Genomic DNA, 25834 nt, shown 5'->3' on the forward strand with positions numbered 1-25834 from the left:
CTTTATTTTATTTATTTATATGTGGTGTTAGGAATCAAACCCAGTGTCTCACATATGCCAGGCAAGCATTCTAACACTTAGATACAGCCTAAGCCTACTAATTCATCAGCTTTTTTCTGTTTGTGTTTTCATATCTGATTTAAGAAATTCCTTTCTTAGGTATAGCCAGAAAGGTATTGCTCTTAAATTGTCTTCTAAATGTTTTAAAGAAATTGTCTTTTTTCTTTAGGTCATTAATCCATCTGGAATATATTTTTGTGTATGCTGTGAGAAGCATATCCAATTTTAATTTATAATGTATGAATGACCATTCTTTGTGAAATAATCATATTTCCCCTAATTTTTCTAATATTAACAGTATCCAGGTATTCATGACTCCGTTTCTGAAGTTTTTAATTTGGATCCATTGGCCCATTTGTCTATATCTATACCAATATCATGGGTTTTTTTTAATTGTCATAATGTGATTTGATATGTGATAGAGCAAGTCAGCCCCAGTTGTTCTTCAGGGTTGTTTTGACTGGTACTCACTCTCCAACCAGCCACATAAATTTTAGAATTAAATTTTAGAATCAGCTTGTCAAGGTCCAATGACAACAATAACAGTGCTGTCAGAGTACTTGATTTGCCTTTGGTGTTCTGTAATTTCATTATGATGTTTCTGTTTCTTTGTGGATTTCTTTTATTTATCCTTTGTTTATCCTGAGTCTATGGAGTTCCTGAATTTAAAATTTGCTCTATTCCTTTAGTTCTAAAACATTTTCTGGTATTATCATTTAGAATATTGTCTTTCTCCTACTGTTTTTGCTTTCTGTACCTCTAATATTAGAGTTTATTTTAAATGTTGTCATTATTTTTTTAAAATTCTCTTTCATATTTTATCTATATATACTGTACTCAATTACATTATTTTTCAGGCTTATATTCCAGTTCACAAAGTCTTTTCCCAAATCTTCTAATTAACCCCATATAAAGAAGTTCTAATATCATTTATTGTAATTTTTATATCTAGAGATTCTTTGTTTTTCTAATGTTATATCTTAAGTTTTTATAGATTTTATTATGGTATTTATTTTTGCTGATGCTTACTAATGTTTTTTGCTTCTTCCTGTGTTATCTACATTTTTAGTTTGAAAACTAAATCTTTATCTGTGAAAAAAAACTTTGAACCTGGAAGTTAAGGTACTTTCATTCTTAGACATTTGTGTAAATTATTGCCAGGTTTCTGGAGGTACTACCAAAACCTTAAGTTTAAATTCTCAGCTTTCTTTTTGACAACTCACTAGTTTACATTCTGGGCCAAAATATGCATGGGGGCTATGTTGTAGATACAAGTTTTTGGTAAAGAATATCCTTAACATCAATCCCAGACTCAAAGCAAAGACCAATAAGATTCTTTAGTCTTTTCCTCTGCAAATAGGCTTTGTTTTCCTTTTTTCCTCCTAGGTATCCCCTTCCCTTGAGATATTACTTTTAGGGTTCTAATAGATAAGGATCTTTATTTACCCTCTCATCTTATGAAAGATTTAGGCTTTGTGTACTATCCTCTGTTTGAACCCCATTAGAGATAAAATTGATAAACCATTGGAGATTTTTAGATGTTTCTAGTGCACTCTTGGCCTTCAGTTTTGGTTATGTCTCTGTGCTTTCTTTTTTTTTCCCCTTTGAGAGTTGTGAAGTTTGGTAATGAGAATGTTTTCTTAATTTCTAGCCAGTTTAGCTTTGCATCTAAAGATATTTTTAAAGACTTTTATCTAGTATTTTAGTTGTTCTGCAAATTGATGGTTCCTTGGTAACTCCTCAGCTATGTTGCTATAAGCAGAAGTCTTTTTCAGTGTATCTCTCTGACATTTTAATATGGAAATTAGGAGACATATTATGTACTGTTTGAACTACCACTCTGTTCAGGTAAGTGTAGCTTAAGTTCTACACTTGTCAAATGTTGTTTCTGCTTAGTTTAAAAGAAAAAAAAAGGCTGGGGTTGTGGCTCAGCGGTAGAGCGCTCACCTAGCACATGTGAGGCCCTGGGTTCAATCCTCAGCACCACATAAAAATAAATAAATAAAATAAAGGTATTGTGTCCAACTACAAATAAAAAATAAAATATTTTAAAAGAAAAAAGTGTCAGCTAGATATACATATCTCGTTTGTCAAAATGTTCAGGATATTTTGGATTGAAAATACTCACTTGATTTTATAATGATTCAAATGTGGACACAACTCAGGTTTGGGTGATTTGTTTTCCTTGACCGAGAAATATTTTTGTCTTCGGATCTACATAAAAGTGATAGCTTTCCAATGTACCATGTTTCATTTCACTGTGGTCATTCTGGTAATGTGCTAATTTTCATAGTCTAAATAGAATTATGTAGTTTCACATGCTCAAACCAAAATCATGGAGAATAAACATTGACATCTAAACATGAAATGATAGAGTATACCCTAGTGAAATTTTCAAATTGTCCTTCTGGGTAGGCTACAGAGTGTACATTGCACCATTCTTATTTCAGGACATACATCTGTTAATTACCTTCAAATTCTACAGGTTGCCCTAGATAGAAATCTTGACCATTGGGGTAGGTGTCAGCTTTAGAAGCAACAAAATGTAATGCTTTATTGTAATGAATCCTTGTGTTGCTTTGTGCTAGTTTTCCCTGTCCATGATAAGGTGTAGCTAATGAAAGTAGAATGCTGCATGAACTGAATATTGTACACCTGTCATCCTATTTCGTCTGTTGAAAATGTATTTTGTATCTGAGCTTATCAATTTGACCAGTTATAATGAAAAAATACATTATGTTTCATTTGAAATATGGTAATTTAAAGTAAATGAAATGTACGTAATTTATAAAAGAATATCAATAACATGAATGCCATCTGCATTATACATAGGAAGAATATATTTTATTTAAACATGATTGTCCACACCTCCTATGCCTTTTAGTCATCCTAATGAGTCATTCTATATATTATTTATTCAATGCTTAAATCACCTTTTAAATATATTATGGTTTATAATTTTTATTTTAGAGTACAAACTGTGACATAGACAAAAATAAAAATAAAATTAGGATTCAAGAATACTTCTTTAATTACCTTTTGATTAATTGAAAATTGCTTAAGTTAGTTTGGAAAGCAACATGTTTCTGCTGCTAAGGGGATCATGACATAGCAAGAGTTGAATTTTTATATACAACACAGTTAAACTTTTTTTCCTTTTATAATTTAGAAGTTGTGTATCTGCCATCTCCATTAATCTACTTAGTATAGAGCTAGAACACTTTGAAGAATTTAATTGAACTTAATTTAGGAAACGTTTAGATACCATGTGGGAATTCCAGATTTTTGGCTGTGGAATGTAAAGGAATGGTTGAACCTGAAAGAGGTTTTTCTGTGATGTATTATCAGAATTTGTGCCAGAAAAGTAATCACTGGTTAAAAATCTTAGAAGATAGAAGGTCAGTTCTATTGGAAGAATGCAACCATTTGGAGGAGCTGTAAGGAGTGGGAATGTGGTATCACAGTAAGAAATAATCCTCCTTTACATGGATTTCATTTGAGTTGATGGTGGGACATCTGAGTAAGAATGTCAATTAGAAACATGGAACTTGATAATGGTTAAAAGTGGTTAAGGCTAGTGATGTTCATTTAGTCTCATTGACACTGAGATGATATTGATTCTGAGGGAGCAGGGGACTTGAGTATAATCTGAATGTTTAGTGTCAGAATTTCAAATCATTTAAGAAAACTTATTCCTAACCGGGGCATTATCAAGTAATGATTTTTGGAAGTAGTGGTTCCATGGAGAGGATTAGAAAAACCTCCTCTGAATGCCTTAAGCCAATTAATAAGAATTTTAATATACTTTAATATGTTGACTCTTAGACTTTAGGAATGACAGAACTATTAGGAATTTTGGATCGAACAGGATAATTTTACCATTACCACTTGAAGGGCAATATCATTTAGAGTAAATGGAATACATAGTACTGTCTCTGGTATGTTGATTGTATTTTCACAGTGTAAACAGGACATACATGGCCTTTTTGGACCTGTGATCTTACTGAGAGCAGAATTTCTAGTGGCTAATGTGGTGAAAAATCACATAATAAACACCCAGTATATATCAATCAAATGGATGGATAAAACAAAAACTTAGCTTAGAACCAAGCTCTGACATCAAAGTGTTTAATATTTAACTTAAATGAAGAGGAGAACACATGAATAGAATTCAGTGACATTAAATGCACATGTACATATGCTTATATTTAGCCATATATTATAAGAAATTCTTGGAACATATGACATCATAAATTATAATAGTTAAGGAATTAGTTTTCTGATCAAGAAAAATGGGAGAGAAGTGTGTTAATATAGAGAGATTTAGAAGACTTTGGGGAAACATTTGTTACCTGAATTAAGAAAAAATATTTATCAATATAAGTTAAGACAATACTAATCAATATAAGTTAAGACAATACTGATCTTTCTAAAATAATCTACTAATATTTTTTTTAAAAAGAAAAATTTGTTCCATTCCATTTACGTGGAAAATTATAGACTTAATCAGAGTGAACCTAACTATACTACCCTACTACTAAAATGACTTAATGATATATAAGACAAAAGAGAAAGGTTATGTTTTGGCAAGAAGGAAAGGGCATTATGGTTCAGTACTTTTACTTAACTAACCTTTAAGTGTGCAATTAACATTTAAAGGAAATAAAGTTTTGGAAGCATTATAGAGTAATTGCAGAAATGTAAAAAGTAGTTAAAAGCCTATGGTCTGTAAGGAGAATTTCCTTCAGATAACACTGACAGTCATCAGAAAGTGAATTTGTCATGCATAAAAGATGAAGAAAAATCTGCTCATATGGTGACGTAGTTACCGTTTTCTCCTTTGTTGTTTTCTTCATGAACTTCAACTCATTGACATTTTCTAGAATGAAACTTTCATACTGACCCAGAATTGATCTTTAAACACAATTCTGAAGTTGGTTTTTTTTTGGGGGGGGGGCGAGGAAGATGCTTTGCAAGTGAGCAGGAGGAGGGAGAAATGGAAGGGCTTATGCCTTGAAATTTTACCAGATATTTGCCTATCGACTTGCAGTTTTTCAGAATCTGTTATATTTAAAAATTTATAATATCTAGCTTCTGCTACTATGAATAGCTTTTCACTTACAGCAGGTATTCAGGGTGTCTGAACTATCAACTCATTTTTGCAATTTATTTTGAGATCAGAAGTGGTTGTAAACGTGAAATTCAAAAGCTATTTTTATTTTTTAAAATACATAGTACTTAGATAATATGAATTTTACAACACTAGCTGATTCACACCAGTTTACCTACACTATTCTTGCTCTTGCTCCTAACTGCTACTTCAGGACCCTAACTCTTTTCAAAAGCCTCTACACTATATGTCTGTAGGGACTTCAGGGAATAGCTTGCACATTTTCCATAGAATTTTTTTCAGCTTCCACATAGCAGCTTCAGGTGATTCTTCTGGTTTCCTGTTTTGACCAGTCCCCTAGGGACAACTATGTGTGGGGAGAGGGAAAGAATTTCTCATGAGGCACAACTATGAAGCCTTCTAAATGAAAAGGCGCTCTCTCTCTCTCTCTCTCTCTCTCTCTCTCTCTTCCCCCCCCCCCCCCCCCCCGAGGATGAAGCCCAGGCCTTATACCAATGAGGCAAATAATCTACCAGTGATCTACAGTTTAACCCCTCTCCTTTTTTTAATGTACTTGATTAAATTGGTACCAAATGAGTGTTCTTTATACAGTTCTCTTTTCCACAACACTCAGAAGTTTTACCATTTTGGGACTCAGTAGGCTGGGTCTGTAGACACATTTAGAAAACAAATATGCTGCACTCAGAATCACCTCAACTCTTTGCAAATTGGAGGCCTTCTTGGTCATTCTGCTTGCCACTGGCTTCCTTTCCTTTAGATTTTTCTCCCAGGAGGCCCCTTAGTTCACCACAAAAATACACTTCAGACTGATTCCTAGGATGGTACACATCAGTCTCATGCTGTGCCTTACACTTCTACATTTTTTCCATTTTCTTCTCTTGATATACTTTTGATGAGTAGGTGAAAGAGAGTGGAGGCAAATGAATACTGCTACATCTCTCTTTCCTCTGTATCTTCTTATCTTTATTCCTCTTCTATTCAATTATTTATAGGCTTGAAATATTGTTGAGTTTTATACTACATTTTTGTCTTCAAAGTAATGTAAAATAATGAGGTATGATTAAGGATTGGCTATGATGATCACTTGCAACATGGAACAATATAGAAGCTGACTCATTGAAGCACTATGTTCTGTAATAGTAATCTGAATCTGTGATAAATTTATAAATTTGATAGTGAATTTGATTCTAATTGTCATTTTCAAATAGAATCTACTAAGCACTGGAAGTTCTAAAAGTCTGTGCCTTTCAAATAAACTATTACCCAGAGTCAGAATATACCCAGGCCCATTGAAAGTGTTAAATATTTCATATAGCTGAACAGAGAAGAAAAGATATGTCACCTCCTACTGCAGAGCCTGCATTCGGAAGATGAGTTGCTATCTATAGCAATAAGTGAAATAAAATAACAACAAAGAAATCACATTCTGTGCTAAAATTCTATTTTAGGCTAAATTCATTCTGTATTGCTTATTTGCACAGTTAAATCTACAACTGAGAAGGAAAGTTTTCAATATAGAGAATTGCATTATTTCATAATTATAATAATGTTCTTAATCTTTCTAATTTAGTTTCACTATAGTAAAAATTATTCAAGTTACCAGTCTTTGTTTTTAAATAACATAGTGTACAAAAATTGAAATATTGAATAATTTTCATGCATCAAATATTCTAGTAAAATGAAAATAATATTTTAGCAATTATTTACATTTTCATTCTATTTGAGAAAAATCATACTAGTGAAGCAAATAATGTATATTCTTGATTTCATTTTAACACATGTATATTGTCGTTCTATCTATATCTGTATCTCTTTTAAATCAATAGCACAATATTTTAAAATTTGAGTATCATTAGTTAGATAATGGGTACCATTAGAGGCTCAGAGATTAATGGAAAGCCAGTTGAGTTGAAGAAGTGAAAAGGTAAATGGGGAGAAGAAAAAGCACACTTGCAGTGGTGTATGATATTTTGTTTATCTCCAATTTTTGTTATTTTCTTCCTGTTATTAGATTTAGTTTTTTCTTTTCTAGTTATGTAAGATGTAAGTTAATTTATTGATTTAAGATTTTTCTTCCTTAATTTAAGTATTTACTAGTGTAATTTTTCCCTGTTAGTATGACTTTTACTGTATTTCATAAAGGTTGGCATGTTGTTCTTTTTTTTCCATTCATCTCAAAGGATTTTCTCATTTCTCTTGTACTGATTTTTTGGCCCCATTGGTTATTTAAGAATGTGTTGATAAATTTCTGCATAATTAGAAAATTTTGACTTTCTTTTGTTATTTCTTTTTATGATCTTTCTATTTTGATCACAAAAGATACTTTTGTTTAATTTTAGTCTTTTTAAAATTTGTTAGTACTTGCTTTGAGGCCTGACATATGATTTATCCTGAGGAATGTTCTTATGTGTGCTTGAGAAGAATATACATTCTACTGTTATTGGTTGAAGTGTTTCGTATATGTCTGTTTGTTCTAATTGGTTTGTAGTGTAGTGTAATGTAATTTCTCTCTCCTTATTAATTTGTTTTCTAGTTAGTCTATCCACTATTGAAAGTAGGGTATTTAATTCTCTTTGTATTATTTTAGAATGCTATAAATCTTCCTTCCAGTCTGTCAATTTTTATTTCAATTTTGGAGCTCTAGTCTTAGGTGGGCATGGGTTTATAATCATCATACTTTCTTGATGGAATAACCTTTTTATCCATATGTAATGTCCTTCTTTGCCTCTCATTAAATTTTCTTTGTTTTTTTTAAAGTCCATCTTGTGTCAAAAATGTAGAAACCTCAGTTCTTTTGGTTGCAATTTACATGAATATCTTTTTTTCTATTCTTTTGTTTTGGGCCTTTTTGTATTTTTTTTTTATGTAAAATGACTCCCTTTTATACCAGTAAATAGATCATATTTAATCTATTCTACCAAATACTTGTTTTACTTGGAGAGCGTCGCCTTCTTTTCCATATGTCCATGAAAATTCCATACAAGTCCCACAAATATTCACTGCAAGACAATGTAATGATTACAACTGTACCACAGGGTTGAGGATGTGGATTAGTGGCAGAACACTTGCCTATCATGAGTGAGACCTGGGTTTAATCTCTAGCACTGCAAGCAACAAACAAACAACAACAACAAAATGCAGTACTATATTTAAATATAGCATGAGTGGAGATGACTTTATTAATGTTGATTCTTTCTGACATTATTAAGCATAGTTCAGGCTTCTATAACATAGTATTATAGGACTAGCGATATAGCTCATTTGGTAGAGTCCTTGCCTTGCATGTACAAGGCCCTGGGTTCAATCCCCAGCGCCACAAAAACAGACAAACATAGTATCATAGACTTATAAACAACAAAATTTATTTGTCATTATTTTGGAGGCTTAGAAATCCAAGTTCAAGGTGCCATCATTGTTGGGTTCTGGAGAGGGCCATCTTCTGGATTGAAGACTCCTTAGTTGTCATTGTATCCTAAATGGTGGAAAGAGAATAAGCTAGCTTTCCATTCCCTTCCTATTCTTTCTTTTTATTTTCCTTTCCTTTCCTTTTCCTTTTTTCTTTTCCTTCCCTTCCCTTTCCCTTTCCCTTTCCCTTTCCCTTCCTTTCCTTTCCTTTCCTTTCCTTTATTCTTTCCTTATTTCTTTCCTTATTTATTTATTTGGTATGGAGATAAAACCCAGGGGCACTTAACCACTGAGCCCCATCCCCAGACCTATTATATATTTTATTTAGAGACACATACGAATTTTGGAGGGACATATCCTTTCATTCCATAACTGGCCTCACACTTTGGTATGCTTCATATTTCATTACTTTTGCTGGATTCTCCATTATAATAAGAATGTCTAATGTACTCAAACATAGATATTGTAAATAATGGGCAATTTTTGAACAGGCCAAGTGTGCTTTATAAGATGGAAGGTGGTACCAGATTTTGAGAAATGAATAGTAGAGTTGATATTTTGTTTTTTAGTATTACTGTACATAAGCTAATACTACATAATGTTTGCAATTTCCAGTTTAGATCATCATGACAGGAAATCAGAGTTTAAAAAGTATGATCTGTATTTAAGGCCCAGAAGCTTAGTCATTTTTTGAAAGCCATTTATTCTTACATACTCTTTTTATTTGACATTTATGTACTATAATGCATAGAAATCAATCAAATTTGTACATTTTATATACTTAATTTAGTTTATTTTTAGGTTACATTCTGTAGGAGATGGGAAGGGAGTGTGTATCCATGCAATAACAGCTGCAACCAGAAATTTACTAGTTTATCACTTTTAGAATTGTTTTTACATGCTTAAAGATCCTAATCATAAAACACTATTTTTTTTGCTTCCATTTCTTTTTAGAACCTTGTAAAACATCTTCCTGAGCAGAAGGTACTCAGTGAATTAGCACAGCTTAAGAATGAATATGATGACCTGTGTGAGCCTGAGCAATTTGGAGTTGTGGTATGTATTAAGTAGAAAGGCCTCAAAACTCAACTGGGAGGTAACACTTGTCAGAAACAGTGAAAAGAGAGACATTTCAGATGTTGATTTTTTTTCTGACTTTGTAACTACATAATTACATGTAATATTGACTGTCAGGAAAAAATCCTTATTTACCTCTAATATTTTTCATGGTATTAAAAAATAACCAAGTTAATTTTTATATTCACAAAATACCTTAAGATATATCATGAGATCCTCTCTATTAAATTAAATTGAAATTAAGTTGTATTACTATATGTAAAATACAAAATGCAATATTGTATTGGCTATTTTTTATTCCATTCAGATCTTCATATTAGAATTTGCCTTCCCCAAACCTAGTCTTCAATGCAAGGATAATAACTGGATAACTAGCTAAATACTAGAGACTTTTCCATAGTATATATTATTTCAGAAAAAGCATGGGTATTTTCAGATTTTGTAGAGTGTCATTAATTGATTGAAAGCTCTAAATATGCTGTTTCAGGTGAGACCAATATCTTACAAATATACCTCATATGGTTGGTATTATTGGAATTAATCAATTTTCTTTATTCCCCCTTCTCTTAAGTGCTTCCAAAGATGCCTAGGGAAGATATGTACTATAGAATGTAGTTAATATATTTTAAGTATTCCCCAATTCTGCTATTCAAATAGTTGGCAATGTTTTTTTTCAAAAAAGGTAGGGAAGAGGACATCATGATTTACTTCATTTATTGGAGTTCAAAAGGTATATTTTACTTAGATATTCAATACAAATTTGTTTGTCATGTGAATGAAACAGTTCCATTATGAATGCCAGTTTTTCTCTGACTCCCTGAACATTTTCTGTCTGCATAGTAAACATTTTTAAATTGCTATTTGGCCTGATAGTCAAATACTGTTGCTTCATCCAAAATATTTTATAAGGTTTTTTAATAGTTGTGTATTTGAAACTTTGCAATTTCAATATCTTGTTTACAATCAATATATGAAAGATGAGGCTCTGCATATTCCATTTGAACATGTGAAATAACTGCCTGCCGATATTTAGAGTACTTTAATTCTAATACATGTCATTCCCTACTGATTTAAATGTTTTTTTTTGTCAAATCCCTTAAAAGAAAATGAGACATAAGCATTTGAGATCAACAAAAGCATAAAAAGTTACCTGAAGAATATATTTCACTAACTTTTGAGTTAGGAAAATTAGCCAACTGAATCAATATTATTAGTCAACTGAATTAATATTATTTATTAAATTGCAGCATTTTAGCACAATGTTCAGTAATAAAATTTTCTAGACCAAAGGCCACACTTGAAACCTGAGCTTCTTAGATTCATATTGTAATTGAAGCAGGGCTGTACATGTGAGATTTCCACTGTGTCATGATGGTTATGAGTTTTACAGTAGGTACACTACGCAATTTCTCTGAAGCCATTTTTTTCTTTGAATGCAGTTTATCTTAGAAGATGTATTAGTTTGCCAAGCAAGTCCTTCAAGAGGAATATCATTGGTACCACTCAGGAAATGAAGTTTGGGACATAAAAAACAATATACGTTCTGAACTAAAGGCAAAATAGAGAATGGAAGAGATTTCTTGTTTATGCACATAACCATAAATAATTCTCAGTCTGTGTGTACATGAATTCACCTAGTCCTCTTATTTACTCTCACTATACTTAGTTACATGTCTCTGGGGAAAATATCAAGGCAATTACAAAGCAGTTATACTATGTAAATTACCTAAGAACATATAAAACAGAATTTGCCAAATAAAGTTTAGGTAAATGCATTGTTAGGAAAATATTTTTAAATTTTTTTTAGTTGTTTGGGCTGGGGATGTAGCTCAAGCGGTAGTGCGCCTGCCTGGAATGTGCGGGGCACTGGGTTCGATCCTCAGCACCACATTAAAAATAATTTCAAAAATAAATATATTGTGTCCACCAAAAACAAAACAAAAAAAATTAAGATTCTCTTTCTCTCTTTAAAAAACATTTAGTTGTTGATAGATATTTATTTTATTTATTCTTATGTGGTACTGAGGATTGAACAAAGTGCCTCACACATGCTAGGCGAGCGCTCTACCATCAAGCAACAACCCCAGCCCCAGGAAAATATTTTTTAATTAATTTAAACTTTAGTCTTTTAAGCACGTATGCATGCATTGCAGTGTTCAGAACAGTATCTTCATAAGTAAATGGTGTTTATTGAATTGAACTATAGGACAATTATTAAAGGACAATTATTAAAGACAAGTATGTGGGCTGGGCACGGTGGTTCATGCCTCTAATCCCAGGGGCTTTGGAGGCTGAGACAGGAAGATAGTGGGTTCAAAGCCAGCCTCAGCAACTTAGCTAGGCCCTAAGCAACTCAGTGAGACCCTGTCTCTAAAAAAAATACATAAAAGGACTGTAAATGTGGCTCAGTAGTTAAGAATCCCTGGGTTCAACCACTGCTACCAAAGAAACAAACAAAAGAAAAGAAAAGTACGCGACTGAGCTATAAAAGTAAAAATCATGCTAAAACAAAAAATGTTAAATTACTTTGGTGTGAATATACCCAAATACCTTAACTGAGGATACCTTCAGGAATACATGTACTCTTCTGCACTAATGAGAGAGGCTCCAAACTCTAGAGGTGCCTTGTGTCTGCTCTATTCACCTATCAACACTATTAATTTAGTCTTCTGAAAAAATATGTGTTTATCATTTAATTTCTTATATCAAAAACCTTCAATGTCTCCCTGAATTTACAGAATGGAACTAAAACTCCTTTGCATTCTCATCCTGCCTATATTTTCTTATTACCATTATCCTACAATCTTCCATCAACTGCTATTTGTTCTTTTTTCACTTACCACAAACAACCTAACCTCTTGCTTTCCAGAGAAAAGCAAATGCACTTAAGCTTCAGTGTCTCCAATATCTCTTCTACCTACAAAGTTATCTCTAGCCATATCTTTTTGTTTTCTTGATATGGGCTCTTTCTTTGTTGCCTAATGTGGTTCTAAAGTCATGAGCTCAAGTGATCTTCTCAGCTTAGCCTCACATTTAGCATTTCCTGACTTAATGATTTTTTCTGGGGGGTGCTAGGGATTGAACCCAGGATGTTGCACATGCTAGGCAAGTGCTCTACCACTGACCTATATCCCCAGCCCCATATATTTCATTAACTCATTTTCTGCCAAACCTCAGAAAAAGAGATGTACAATTATTATTACCAATATTATTGGTATTATTTTTAAAAATTTTTTGTTTATTATTGGTACTGGAGATTAACCATTACAAGGGATGCATTGTGAGTAGTAAAAATATAATGGAGACTTACTGTGTCATGTTCTGTGCTAAGCATGATTACTTGAACTATCTTATGTATTGTGAAGAACCCTTTGAAGTTGGCAATATTATTAGCTTCATATTACAGAAGATGAAACTGAGGGCAAGAAAGGCTAGGTAACTTGTCCAAGGGTGCACAGATACAGAATTCAATCCCAGACAATCTGAATTCATAGCCAGTGCTTTTAGCTACTGTTCCCTTCTGGGGCACACGCACGCACTCTGTCTCTCCTGTACCTACTTAAAGACATCAGTATTTCTTGCCTGCTTAGCTTCCATTGCATATTTAATTTGTCAGGCTCCACTCTGCTTTTTTTATTTATATGGGAAAACAAGTCGCTTGTTGTCTAAAAATGAATGAATATATAGATGGATGAATGAATGCAACATCTATCATTGACCCTAAGGCCTTTGCAAGCTACTGCCCTTTCTCCATTTCTCACTTTAGTTTTGTCAAAGATTAGTCTCCATTTACTTTCTAAAGCCTTACCTCTTATTCCCTCTTCAACCAATAGCAATCAAGAATCTGCCTTAAATAATAAATTGAAATTGATCTAGGAAAGAACATTAATTACCTCTCAATCACACTTGAAAAATACATCAGATCTACTCACTTCTTACCATTTGTACTAGTACTGCCTTAGTCCAGATTAGCATGGCCATTGTCTGACTATTACAACATATATTTAATGTTTGTGCATACATACAGTACTAGGATTAAACTTGGGGGTGCTTTACTTCTGAGCTTCATCCTGAGCACCCTTATTATTGTTTATTTTGAGACACAGTCTCACTAAACTGGGGAGGCTGGCTCAAACTTGCAATCCTCCTGCCTCATACTCCCAGGTAGCTGGGATTACTAGTGTCCATCACTGTGTTCAGCTTTAACAATATACTTGTAGCTGGTTCTCTCACACTTTGGCCCTTCTCCGAATCAGTCTAAGCATAGTTGTCCTCATGGTGGCATTTCTAGAGCATATTTGTATTGCATTATATTATTTATCTGCTTAAAACATCAGTACTGTTCTATAGCAGTAAAACTATAGTATTGTCTCCTTCCTGTGGCCTTTAAGGCACTGCCTGGTCTGATACTTGCACTCATCTACTACTTTTCTCTCTTTCTGCTTGGCCTCTTGCTTATTATGCCTTAGCCACATTGTATTTCATTTTTTCTGATGGTTGGATTCACAGGGCTCTTCCCTACCTCAGGACTGTTTTATGTGCTGCCCTATCTTACTCCCTCTCCCTGCCTGCCTCTCCTGCTTATTCTTCAAGTATTAGCTTAGATTTTGCATTCCCACTGACACCATCACTTACTTATCCATCAAATATTGGTATTCCTATTAACCTGTCCCAGAGCACCTTTCAAAAGATTATAATGCTATTTAATTGTTTATTTGTTAGGTTGAACTTCTGCAACACTTAATAAATTGTAAGATCTATAGGTGGATGAATCATGTCAGTTTTATTCATGTATATGCACCTAACAAATCTTGATTGAGTCTTTTTGCATAAATGCAAAATCAAGTAAACTCTTTTCAGTCTAATCTTAATTTGTATCCATAAGGCTCACATAACATTGAAGAATTTAAATTCCTTTTTGAAACCTTTTCTGCCCTTGCCTTCTTAAACAGTAAATACTCCGATGATTTTATTCCTATAACTCTGGCCAGTGCCCTATAGAATTTCCATTGTTATGTAACTTCCTAAATGATAAAAAACATAAGCTCACCAGGTGGGATAGACATATACCAGAAGTGAGATTTCTCCTGCAAGAGGGATTAAAATAATAATAATAAAACAATAAAATTTTCACAATTGGCAGAAATTGTGAAAAAGCTTATCTGAGACAGTGGCTTGGCTGCTAATCATTTTCCAACATTTTTGTTTCTTTGGAAGTCATATCATTGGGTTGACTTATAATTAATTACATGTAATTAGATGGGGAGGGGGGAGAGAGAGAAATAAAGAGAAGAGGGGGTAGGAGAAAGAGGAAGAAAAGGGAAAGAAACAACAACAAAAAACCCATACACAAAAAATACAAAGACCTTTCTACTGTCTAGTAGCAGACCTCCTGTTAAGAGGGATATGCTAGTTCCCACATCTTCTGTGATCAATAATCCTCTTCTTTAGGGGGGTAGATTGGCTGCATAGCTTCCCACTGACTTGTCTTCCAACCTGCCTCCAACAGAATTGAATTTGGTGCATAGTTGTAATTATGTGCTGTACCTTTACTGGAAGAAAAGCACAGATCTTTGAAAGCTCTGGCAGTTAGAACCCCCAGCAGGAGCTTTTAGACTCTTCAGAGTGTTTGTAGCTCAGCTGTTCTTAAACCTCAGAGCTATGGAAATTCCCACTTGTCTTGCACTGGGGATGGAGACCCATACTGTGTACATCTATTAAACTAACACATCTTCTGAGAAAAGGAAGGCAATAATTAGTATTTTTAGTAATCTGTGCTTTGTTTTTCTGATTTCAAAATTACCCATATTTTTCAATTAAAAACATTCTAAAGCTATAAACAAAAAGATGTTGAGATAGCCTACATAAAAATCATTATCATGAAAAGCACAGATTACATGATATTGCTGACAGCACATGGAACATTTTTTTTTCTTTTTTTACACAAACATTTGAAGATGGGAGGAGAGATTTATGCCTGTAATTGGAAGTATTATTATAAAGTCACTGTGGTATTTAATTTTTTTAAAGCCTTTTAAGAGTTCATAAGCTCTATTCAAGGTAGCTTACCCAGGTGAAAAGAAAATTCTTAAAAGCGTTTTAAAAATTTTTCTCCTATGTATCATCAAAGGCAATTAGTGTGATAGAAAATTATAGGTCCTCTGTTCTATTAATATTGAATCAATTTTTGGTTCGCATCTTCATTAGGGAACATCTTTTTCTTTATTTTATCTGCTTGCATTCAGAGTATTCATTGTTTTGATATATAACGCCCTGATTGCTTCTGTTTTTATTCCTTTTGAATACATGAATGGTACATCTTAATTCTACATGCATATTCATCTTATGTGAGTAAAAGCTCATTTAATAATTTTAAGATCAGGTAAAAGAAAATTCACCACAACTCATTTGTAAATCCCTGTATTTATGTTCTTGTTCATTTCATGAAATTCTTGTAATAACCCATTCTTGTGACAGAATTATTTATTTTCATCTGTTTTTGCAATGAAATAAGGAAAATTAATCCACCTGAAAATTGGGTGTTTACAGTTGTCTGTAGCTGTCAGTTTTGCAATTGATTGCTTTTCATTAAATTCAAAAAATCAAAATATGACCCCCTTGTTTTTCCCCATTTATCATTAACTAATCCTTAAAACAACAGCATAACACCATAACAGTTTTAATGGTCCTACTTGGCCTGAAGCCCTTGTTTTCAGAAGCAATTTTTGAAATCTTCCTTAACTTCTTAGTGTGATTCTTCTCTGAGTTTACAGTGTCTTTTGGGGCAGACATTATTATTATGTTCTGTTCCAGACTAAAGACAAGTAGGTATTTGTCAATGCATAATCTCACATATCACTATCTTTGGGGAAATATTCTGTATCAACACATCATTATTTTTCTGATGTAGTGTCAGTTTTCAACACTATTTTTTCAAAGATTCAATTCGCAGATTAACTATGGTTCTCATCTCTCATGGCATCTAATGTGCAAATATTTGTCATTTACTTATAGCTTGTATACATGTATTGTTTTTTTTTTTTGTCCAGGCCTGGTACTGAATTTGTTTTTGGAAGTACAGCAATGTATTGTAGAGGCCCTGACCTCGAGGAGGATATTATCTGTAAGACAATTAGAAAATTATTTAATAGAGAATGACAAATGTATTTGCTTTATTTTCATGCTTGCAGGCAGAATGTTGCTCAGTCATTGACTCTGAATCTCAGTATCATAGGCAGTTATGCCTACTCTCTAACTTAAATCCATCCATCTTTAATGAGATTTATTCATTTCCTGTATGTAGTTACAGATACAAAACTATTTTGTATATTCAGTGGACTCTTAGTCACAATAGTGAATATGTGTTATAAATTTATCTGTTTATTCTAATGAATTTTAAATATTTATATTTTGAAGAGACTGGAGTTTACATTATGCTTTTGTATAATAGTTGTTAAGGGTGTGTTTCTTTAAAAAAATCATTTACTTTTTAGTTGTAGTTGGATACAATGTCTTTATTTTGCTTATTTTTATATGGTGCTGGGGACTGAACCCAGGGCCTCGCACATGCTAGTCAAGCACTCTACCACTGAGCCACAACTCCAGCCCAAGGGTATGTTTCTTAGCAGTGCAAAAGGAAAAGTGATAGAAATAACTCCAAAGGTCACACATGAGTGCAGATGTGACATATAGCGATCTGTGCACTCACACATAATTTTTGTACTCTTGCCATTTTTTTTTCTGTTTCTTTGAATTCTTTTGGTAGTTTGGTAGTAGATCAATATTCACCAACTGTATAGGTATGAAGTACATAAAATTCAAATTATATAAACAAAACTGTGTCTAACTCTTTGGGGAAATAACCCAGTTGTAACTGCTCTCACTAAAGCTGTCAATGCACTTAAAAAAAATATAGTACAGATCAGCTAAAGAAATGAGAATTGCTTGATGTGATTTGATAGACAAGTACCTCGTAACACAAATAAATCCCCTATGTAATACAACACCCTGGTTAGCTTCCCATAAGCACTTCAAGGAATGAATTATAAAACAAAGAATGCCAGTCAACTAAAGTGCTGCCAGGGACCACAATGCAAAAGAAGCACACATTTCAGCATATTTTTTGTTTTATTTACTTATATCACTTAGGTGCATTCAAGTGCCTTTATGAGACATGAGCCTTTTAATAATTATATATAATAGCATGGGATATAACTCAATGCTTCCTATTTTTTTCCATGCTTGATTGACCAAGATATTTCCTTACATAGCCAAATCTTTTGATGGAAGTTTGTCTGTTATATATCAGACACTGGTCTGATCATAAAAATGCATATTTTTGATTGCAAAAATTCTCTTGATCTGATCAATACATACTGATTTGTTGCTTGTATTAAGAGATATACCCATATAGCTTCACCTCCTTGAAGTCTCTTGATTTTATAAGAACACATTTTCAAAGATAATATTTCAAATGGTAGATGTATATTATGAATTAATTATGGCTCAGTAGAGTATAGCACAATTTTTGTAGTGTGTTTAAAGATAATAAGCTGTGTTGTTCAGTGGACTCTGGAAGCACCCTTTCTGAAATTATGGGTGAGAGGAACTTTCCCTCAGGTTTGAGAGAACAATTAGGAGTCATATTTCCTTAACTTTCTGAGAAGAAATAAAGAAGGTAAGGACAACAATAGCCATTTGTGTATAGTACTTACATTGTTTCAGTAAGTATGAAAAGAAGCCTTACACATAGTATCTCATTTAAGTGTTTCTACAACTTGCATAGAATATTTAATGAATATATTTTGCTGATAAGGAAGTAAAGACTCTAAAACATTAGAGAACTTACACTAGGCCACACAGTTAGAAAGTGATTGAACTGTAGTTCAATCTCATATCTCTGTAATTCAGAAGTCCCTATTTCTTCCATGGCAGTGTACATCATAGGTCTGGAATTTATACTTTTCCCTCCTGAGGTTGGGTAAAAAAATCTCTCTCAAAATATATCCTTAAAAATGTGGCATTCCAAATGTGAGTTTATTGTTGTCCTGGGCAGTATTGTTGGAATGACCTGCCTTGTAGCATATGACCTTGCATAAGATACCTTCTCCTTCCTTACCTGTCTTTCTATTTTACCTGTTCAAACTATGCATCTTCTTAATCCAGCATTTTGTTGATATTGTAGTTTTTATTTGTGTGAATGAGGAGTTTTATTTATTCGTTAATTTTACAATAATTTATTTTTAAAGCACCTATCATATTTATCATCTGCCATGTATTAAACCTTCTTGTAGGGGAATGAATGAATGAAGAATGATTTATCAGATCCAAAGGCAGCTCTGGCCTCCCTTTTTATATACCACTTATTCCTAAAATCAGGGTGATTGATAACAGATTAATATCCAGTGTTAGCAGTTTAGCTATGATAATTCCCTTGCATTCCTGTTTTGATATCATAATTGGAGGTATTTGTGGGGGCGGGGGTAAAATATTTCCATCTGCTCTTAATTTTGTTCAATAATTCTTCCTCTTGGGAGAAGATCTGGAAAATGGCTAGTCAGCTGAGGAGTGCTGCTAAAATCAGCAAATATTTGAATGTCCAACATATGCAAGACTCTGTGCTTCTCAAAGTACAGTCTTTGTTTAATGGAGTGTAGATACCATGAGATCATGAGAAGGAAATTCACTTACATTCATTCTCTGAAACAAAAGCCAAGTAATAAAACACCAAATCAGCCTCACCTTCTGCCTTAATTAATGCCCATATTGTTCTGCGTCAGAGCTAACTTAAATCCTTGGAGCCATCTTTGACTTCCTTCTTCTGTACATGGTCAATTGCTAAGTCCCATTGATTTCTGACTCTTGTATCAGTCCAATCCTTTTTCTGCCTACTGTCAGCATTCTTCCTTATTAACTGTTTCTCAAGCCATTTTGATATTTTATTGATGGTCTCCCTGCTGCTGGTCTCTCTTTTCTAATAAGACTTAAGAGGCAGTGTGATGTAGTGGTTGAGTCTGGCTTCTGTAGCATGGATGTGTATGATCAAATCTCTAGTTCTCCAATACACAATTTGACATTTCCTAATCTTTACAATGATGGATGATAATGATGATGATGATGATGATGATGATGATGATGATGATGATGATGATAATTTCTCCAAGCATTATATGCTGAATCAAAACAATTAAGTTTTAATAAGCTTTTTTTTTATCACTGTGACCCAAAGAACTGACAAGAACAACATAGAGGAGGAAGAATTTACTTTGGCTCATGGTTTTAGAGCTCTGAGCCCAAGATACCATAGACTATCAAGGCATAAAAGCATGGCAGATGAAAGCAGATCAAAGTACAGCAACTAGGAAAAATAGAGCTTTGCTCACCAGGGATAAAATATAAACCCCAAAGACACATCCTCACTGACCTACCTCCTCCAACCATACTCTACCTTCCAGCTATTTCCACCTTGTTAATCCATAGCTGATTCCATTCTAGCTCTCATAATATGATCATTTCACCAATGAATATTCTTACATTATCTCACACATGAATTTTTTGGGGGACACCTAATATCCAAACCATAACAGATTTATACATGTGTCATACATGTGTAGAAGAATGCCTGTAATAAAGTACTCAATAAATGTTAATTGTCATTACTATTGTTACTATTCTTAGTATAGTTTTGGTCATGTTATTGCAGTAGGAGCTACTATTAAAAAAATGAAGATCAAATTCATAATCTGAACTTGTAGGGCAAGGATTTAAATACAAAGCCCAGTAAGGATAATAACATAAATGAAGACATATGGTATTAAAACATAAACAAGACTAAACGTTTCTGCACATCTAAGTAAGGCTTATGTTTCTTGTTGATCTGGGAACGAAGGCACATTGGTGAACTGAATCCCTACTAAACATGGTCAGGAGAACACTTCCATGGTGATGAGCAGCTGGTCAAGTATATACATGGCTTTTTCAGCCATCAAGGAGACTAGCTAACTATTCCCTAAACATATAAAATGATAGAAAACATGCTTTTTTTTTCTAGTAATGACCATTTACTAGTGAAAGGAAAATAAAAGTAAAGTGGAAATAGATTTGGAAACAGTGGTAGAGTCAGATATGAAGGGAAAAATACATATTGAATCTCAGATTCCTATATAAAATAATTTGAACATTAACAGATACATAGCCTTTGATGTGATTAGTTTCCAATTTCTTGGCCTTTATATGAGATCTTCAAATACTTTGGTCCATATTTCTGCACCTATTTGTAAAGCTCATATATGCCTAACCCATAAACTTTTTCTTATACTATTCTCTCTCTCTACCTATTTCTCTTGACTTTAGTTCTAAGTGTTTGTATGGGCATATGCATACACACACACATATATACACATGCATATGTATATATGTGTTCATTTATTTTCCCTCTATAGTGAAGCTTTCATTAAACACTATAGTCTACCCACCAGCTCATTTGCTGGTTTTGAAGGTACTTTACAGTTTAAAGACTTTCATTTATCTTGTCTAAGCATTTTCAGATTATTTCATGTGCTTAAGCTGTGCTCACAATTTGTATTTAAGAAAATAAGCTATAACTATAAAACAAATATAATTAGGATGGTTAATAATTTCTGTTCATTGTGTGTATGTAGATAAATATTTATATGGTGTCTACTCTCCACCAACCTCTCTTCCAGAATTTGTTTATAATAAAAACTAGTGAAATAATTTGGAGCTATAGCAAGTTAAAAATTAAAAATAATTATTTACGTAGAAGCTATGCCATAGGTAACTTAGAATGTGCACCAATAATCTTAAACAATTAATTAAAACTAAAGTTAAACTCTTTTGAAGAAAGAACATAGAATTCTTAAAGAATTTACTTGAAAGTAAGTTCATGTGATTTTATCATAACCTAATTATTTAGCATCAACATCTGTCACATAGATGAAATTCCTTAGAACATATATATAAATATTTAATGTATTTTATGAATAGAAATCTTACATTTAAAATTATTAAATGCTCAATCAGAGCTGAGTGTCTGATTTCAAACTGCATAGTAATAGGTAATTTCTTAGGAAATGTTTCACTAATATTTTCTGTCATCATGTATACCTATTATCTGTGGCCCAACTATTCACTCAATTCAATTTCCTATTTATAAATGTCCCTAGTTCACTTGAGGTATATATTTGGGCAGCTTGAATTCTATAGATAGCTTATCATTATGCAATTGTCATATAGCAACTATTCAGCTTCAATAATAATTTATTAATGCTATCAGAATGATTTATTTTTAAAAGATGAATAAGAAACTGTTATTGAAACTTTGTGACAATTTTCCTTTGGAATGTTTAAAGCAAACAGAAATAATATTTTTGAATACCCAGGGACAATTTGCTTTAATGTAGGCATTTACAATATTGTCTATGAAATTTTCCCCACTAAAGAGATAAAATAACAGCCTTTCAATGTATATTCTCATAGAGTATTCCTTATCTTACAGATGAGCTCAGTGAAAATGTTACGGCCTCGTCTCAATAGCATTCTTTTCAAGCTCACATTTGAAGAACACGTAAACAACATCAAACCAAGCATCATAGCTGTAACTCTTGCTTGTGAAGAAGTGAAGAAAAGTGAAAGCTTTAATAGACTTTTAGAGTTAGTTCTTTTGGTTGGAAACTACATGAACTCAGGGTCAAGAAATGCCCAGTCTTTGGGATTTAAGATCAACTTCCTTTGTAAGGTAAGATGACATTTTACCATGCTAATTTATAATAATAATCTTGTAGATATGAAGGTTAATCTAAATGTAAATACCGAATATCTGCAAAGTTATATGCATTGAGAGTGAAATTTATGGTATGCAAATTCTATCTCAATGAAAACAAACAACTTTTTAAAAATATTATTGCTATAAAATCCAAAAGATTGAATTCTTTGGTAGTACAGTACTTAATTCTTGCTGATTAAATTTTGCTGAAGTATATAGACACAAAAAAATGCTGTTATAATGCTTGTGTTCCAATCTATTTGTACTTATTTTATGTCTCTCTAAAAAGTATGTAAGAAACTAAATTTAATGAGGAAAATGGCCAGAAATTTCTTCTTGAATATGCTTCACTGTTTCTACTTTTAAGAAAATATCACTATATTTGAAGACTGTTGTATTACTGGGTTTACACTGGTTTTTATGTGCATTACCTTCAAAGGTTAAAAAAAAATCAAGTGATAGTCGTCTTCACTATTTTGATTGGGCCATTTCATAATATTATTTTTCAGACTGAATTTTTGTGAAAAGTAAACAAAGAAACAGAGAAGCCCAAAAGTAATTGCCTGTGTCTATTTTGAGGCTGGGGCAAAGCACCTTGTTCAAGAAAAAGATCTGTCTGTTACAGAGAGAAAACTGAACTGACTCAGGGGTGAAGGCCTAGAAGAAAGCTAGAGATGAAAATAAATCTGAAAACAAGCAATCTATCTTTGACATCTCACCAGTTTTCACTTTTTTTCCTTCTCACATCCGAAAACATTGCAGAATTTTGGTTAGTTCCTGAAGTACATTATGACAAGAATCCCTAGGAATGAATATGAATTTCTTTTGTGTTCATACATTAAGTAGATTTGTATTACATATCAATAGAATGATATTTTAATATCTGTCAATAAAGATTTGATCCTGATAATTCTAACTCAGACATAAAGATGAACATGTATAGATAATTAGATATATAATGAAATTTTATCTGTTTACTCCTCATACATTTATAAATGGTATACGAAAAAAAATAGAGATTATTTGCAAATTCCAATTTTTGTTTTAAAAAAATATATCTTCTTCTTGTGATAGTTGAGGGCATGCAGAATTATTTGATAATACCAGTGGAGGAATAAGGCAGTGTTCATAATAAATTAGAGTAAATCATAGCTGGATTTGAGGTAAAACTATTTTTAGCACTTTCTCATTATATCTTGCTGCCATATTGCCTGATACTAATGAAGTCATATCTTACCAAGATACAACTTGGTTACAGTATATTTCAAATGCACAGTGAGTGAATTCAAAATGATCTTTGGTGATGCCTATAAAAATAACATATGTTATCATGAAAGATTTATATTAGATGTCTATTTCACATTTAATTCACATAAAATACCTTGAACTATTCTAATATGAACAAATACATTCCTTTATTTTCAACTGTTTTGATTTTACTGTATTCAAATTAATTACATGGACTTATTTCTTTGAAGCAAGAATGTATAAGTCCTTTATGCATAGGAACAAAAGATTACATTAATCTCAAGAAAGGTTTTATAGTTACAGCTTATATTTGGGAGAAAGGCTTCTTCCTGTCATCAACCTGTCAAATAAAAGTTCTTCCACACAATGCTGATCTGACATCTATCACTAGAGGTATGCTCAAAGGATTCAGCACAAAGATTTTTGCCAACTTCAAATAAAATATGAAAATAATCTTGTGGGAAATACTATCATGTAGTAATAGATGTTCTAAAAGATAAAGAAGTGAAGGATTTAAAGTATTTCCCCTCCCACTTTTCAGTAGAATTTTTATCTTCTGGTAAATAATCATAGGGAAATAGTTGTCATTAATAAAGCAAAATGTCATATACAAAAATGATATTCCCATAATTTATACAATTAAAATCATATTCCTAGAATATAAAGGATTCTGCATAGATATAGATATCTAAAAATGACAAAAAAATTACTGAAGTACATAGAAAGAGCTTAGGTCTATAATCTGTACAAAATGGAATTAACTACAAATTTATTATTGGCTAGAATTGCTGCTAAATTTCATTTATGTCATGAATGGTTACTTGGTTGATTTTTCTTTTTTGATTTTTTTTTATTTATAAAATAGCGGGGAGAATTCCCTGTGTAGTGTTTACTCACCTAAATTTTTCTTATATGTTAATTTCCTTTCTCAGTGATTTTTAAATGTAATCAACTGCATTTTACTAGAAGCCAAAATATACATTAAAATATTTTCCTAGTTAAAAAGGAGTCCTGATATAAACAGTTAAACTTATCAGATATGTCTTAAGAGTAAGGTAATATAAAAAATTCAGATGGTCACAATTGGCTGCTATGATATTTGGGAAGAAAAGGAAAACAAATGGGTTAACCAAAATGTCAAATAACACTTAAAGTATATCATTACTCTAAGTACCACCCTCACCACAAAATGCTTTGTTAATTTCAGCAGTGAATTATCACTTTGTGAGTTACCAAACAAGTGTGTTGAATTGTAATAAAAATCATTTCAATGGAGATGAGTTCTACATGTTAGCTTGCCTTTTACTTGCCTGTTGGTTATTAAAATTCTAACCAATAGCAAAGCTGTACTTCAGAGACATTTATTATTTTTGTTTTCAAGATTTAATAGCATATACAATCTGTATAAGAACAAAGCATTTAAAAATACTGAGCACTCCCTAAGTGCTAAGCTTTGTAGGTATTTTATATAAGGATCTTTGCATACAACAGAAAGTGACTCTGCTGGATTCAAGGTAAACATAGAATTTGATGGAAGAATATGAGGTAGCTCAGCTAGAAATTGGGGTAAAGCTGAAGAAGTTGGCCTTTAAAAAGAATACCAATTGTGGCAGCCTAGAGAATTCAGGTAGCAGTAATGAAGGAAAATCTTTTAAGAATGTTCCCTTTGGGAGGTAAGAACCCCAGCCATTTTCTTTTCCTTTCCCTGATTATTTATATTGTAATTAAGCTGTAACTAACCTAGAATGCTTGTCCAAGGGGAGAGCAAAGAACCTTGAGTAACAGTGCTATCAAGACTACCTGTAATGGCAGACAGATCTTGACCTACAGAATACTCTAGCCAAAGATAGGGATACCAAATTTGAAGGGGTATCAGGCAGGCACAAACACACAAAGAAAAAACAAAACTGATGGGTTTGTGTACCAGGAGCATGCAAACAGTTAAATGATATACATAGAAAATATCATGTGACATCACAAGGCACACTGTCAATAACTGCAAAAATTAATGACCACTCAGATTAGGAGTTCAGAGGAATGATATTAGAAAATTGAGATAGAAAGATCTTGAAGAGTAGAAAGTATTAGGGTAAAAGAAGAAAAGCCATGGCTCTACCCAAGAGGAAAGT

At 32.7% G+C, this 25834-nt stretch overlaps 1 protein-coding gene across 15 annotated transcripts in view; it reads left to right on the top strand.

Moving 5' to 3' along the window:
• The window catches only part of Diaph2 (diaphanous related formin 2), an 802473-nt gene that overhangs the window by 370941 nt on the left and 405698 nt on the right, over positions 1–25834 (top strand). For all 15 annotated transcript variants that reach the window (XR_013431759.1, XR_013431758.1, XR_013431757.1 and 12 more), the window contains 2 exons: positions 9551–9652; positions 22191–22430. Coding sequence is in view for 5 of the 15 variants with exons in the window: in XM_040283678.2 (XP_040139612.1) it covers positions 9551–9652; positions 22191–22430 (342 nt within the window). In the remaining 10 variants the exon portion in view is untranslated. The remainder of the gene's footprint in view (positions 1–9550; positions 9653–22190; positions 22431–25834) is intronic.

The sequence above is a fragment of the Ictidomys tridecemlineatus genome, chromosome X, assembly GCF_052094955.1.
Source record: "Ictidomys tridecemlineatus isolate mIctTri1 chromosome X, mIctTri1.hap1, whole genome shotgun sequence".
Classification (NCBI taxonomy): domain Eukaryota; kingdom Metazoa; phylum Chordata; class Mammalia; order Rodentia; family Sciuridae; genus Ictidomys; species Ictidomys tridecemlineatus.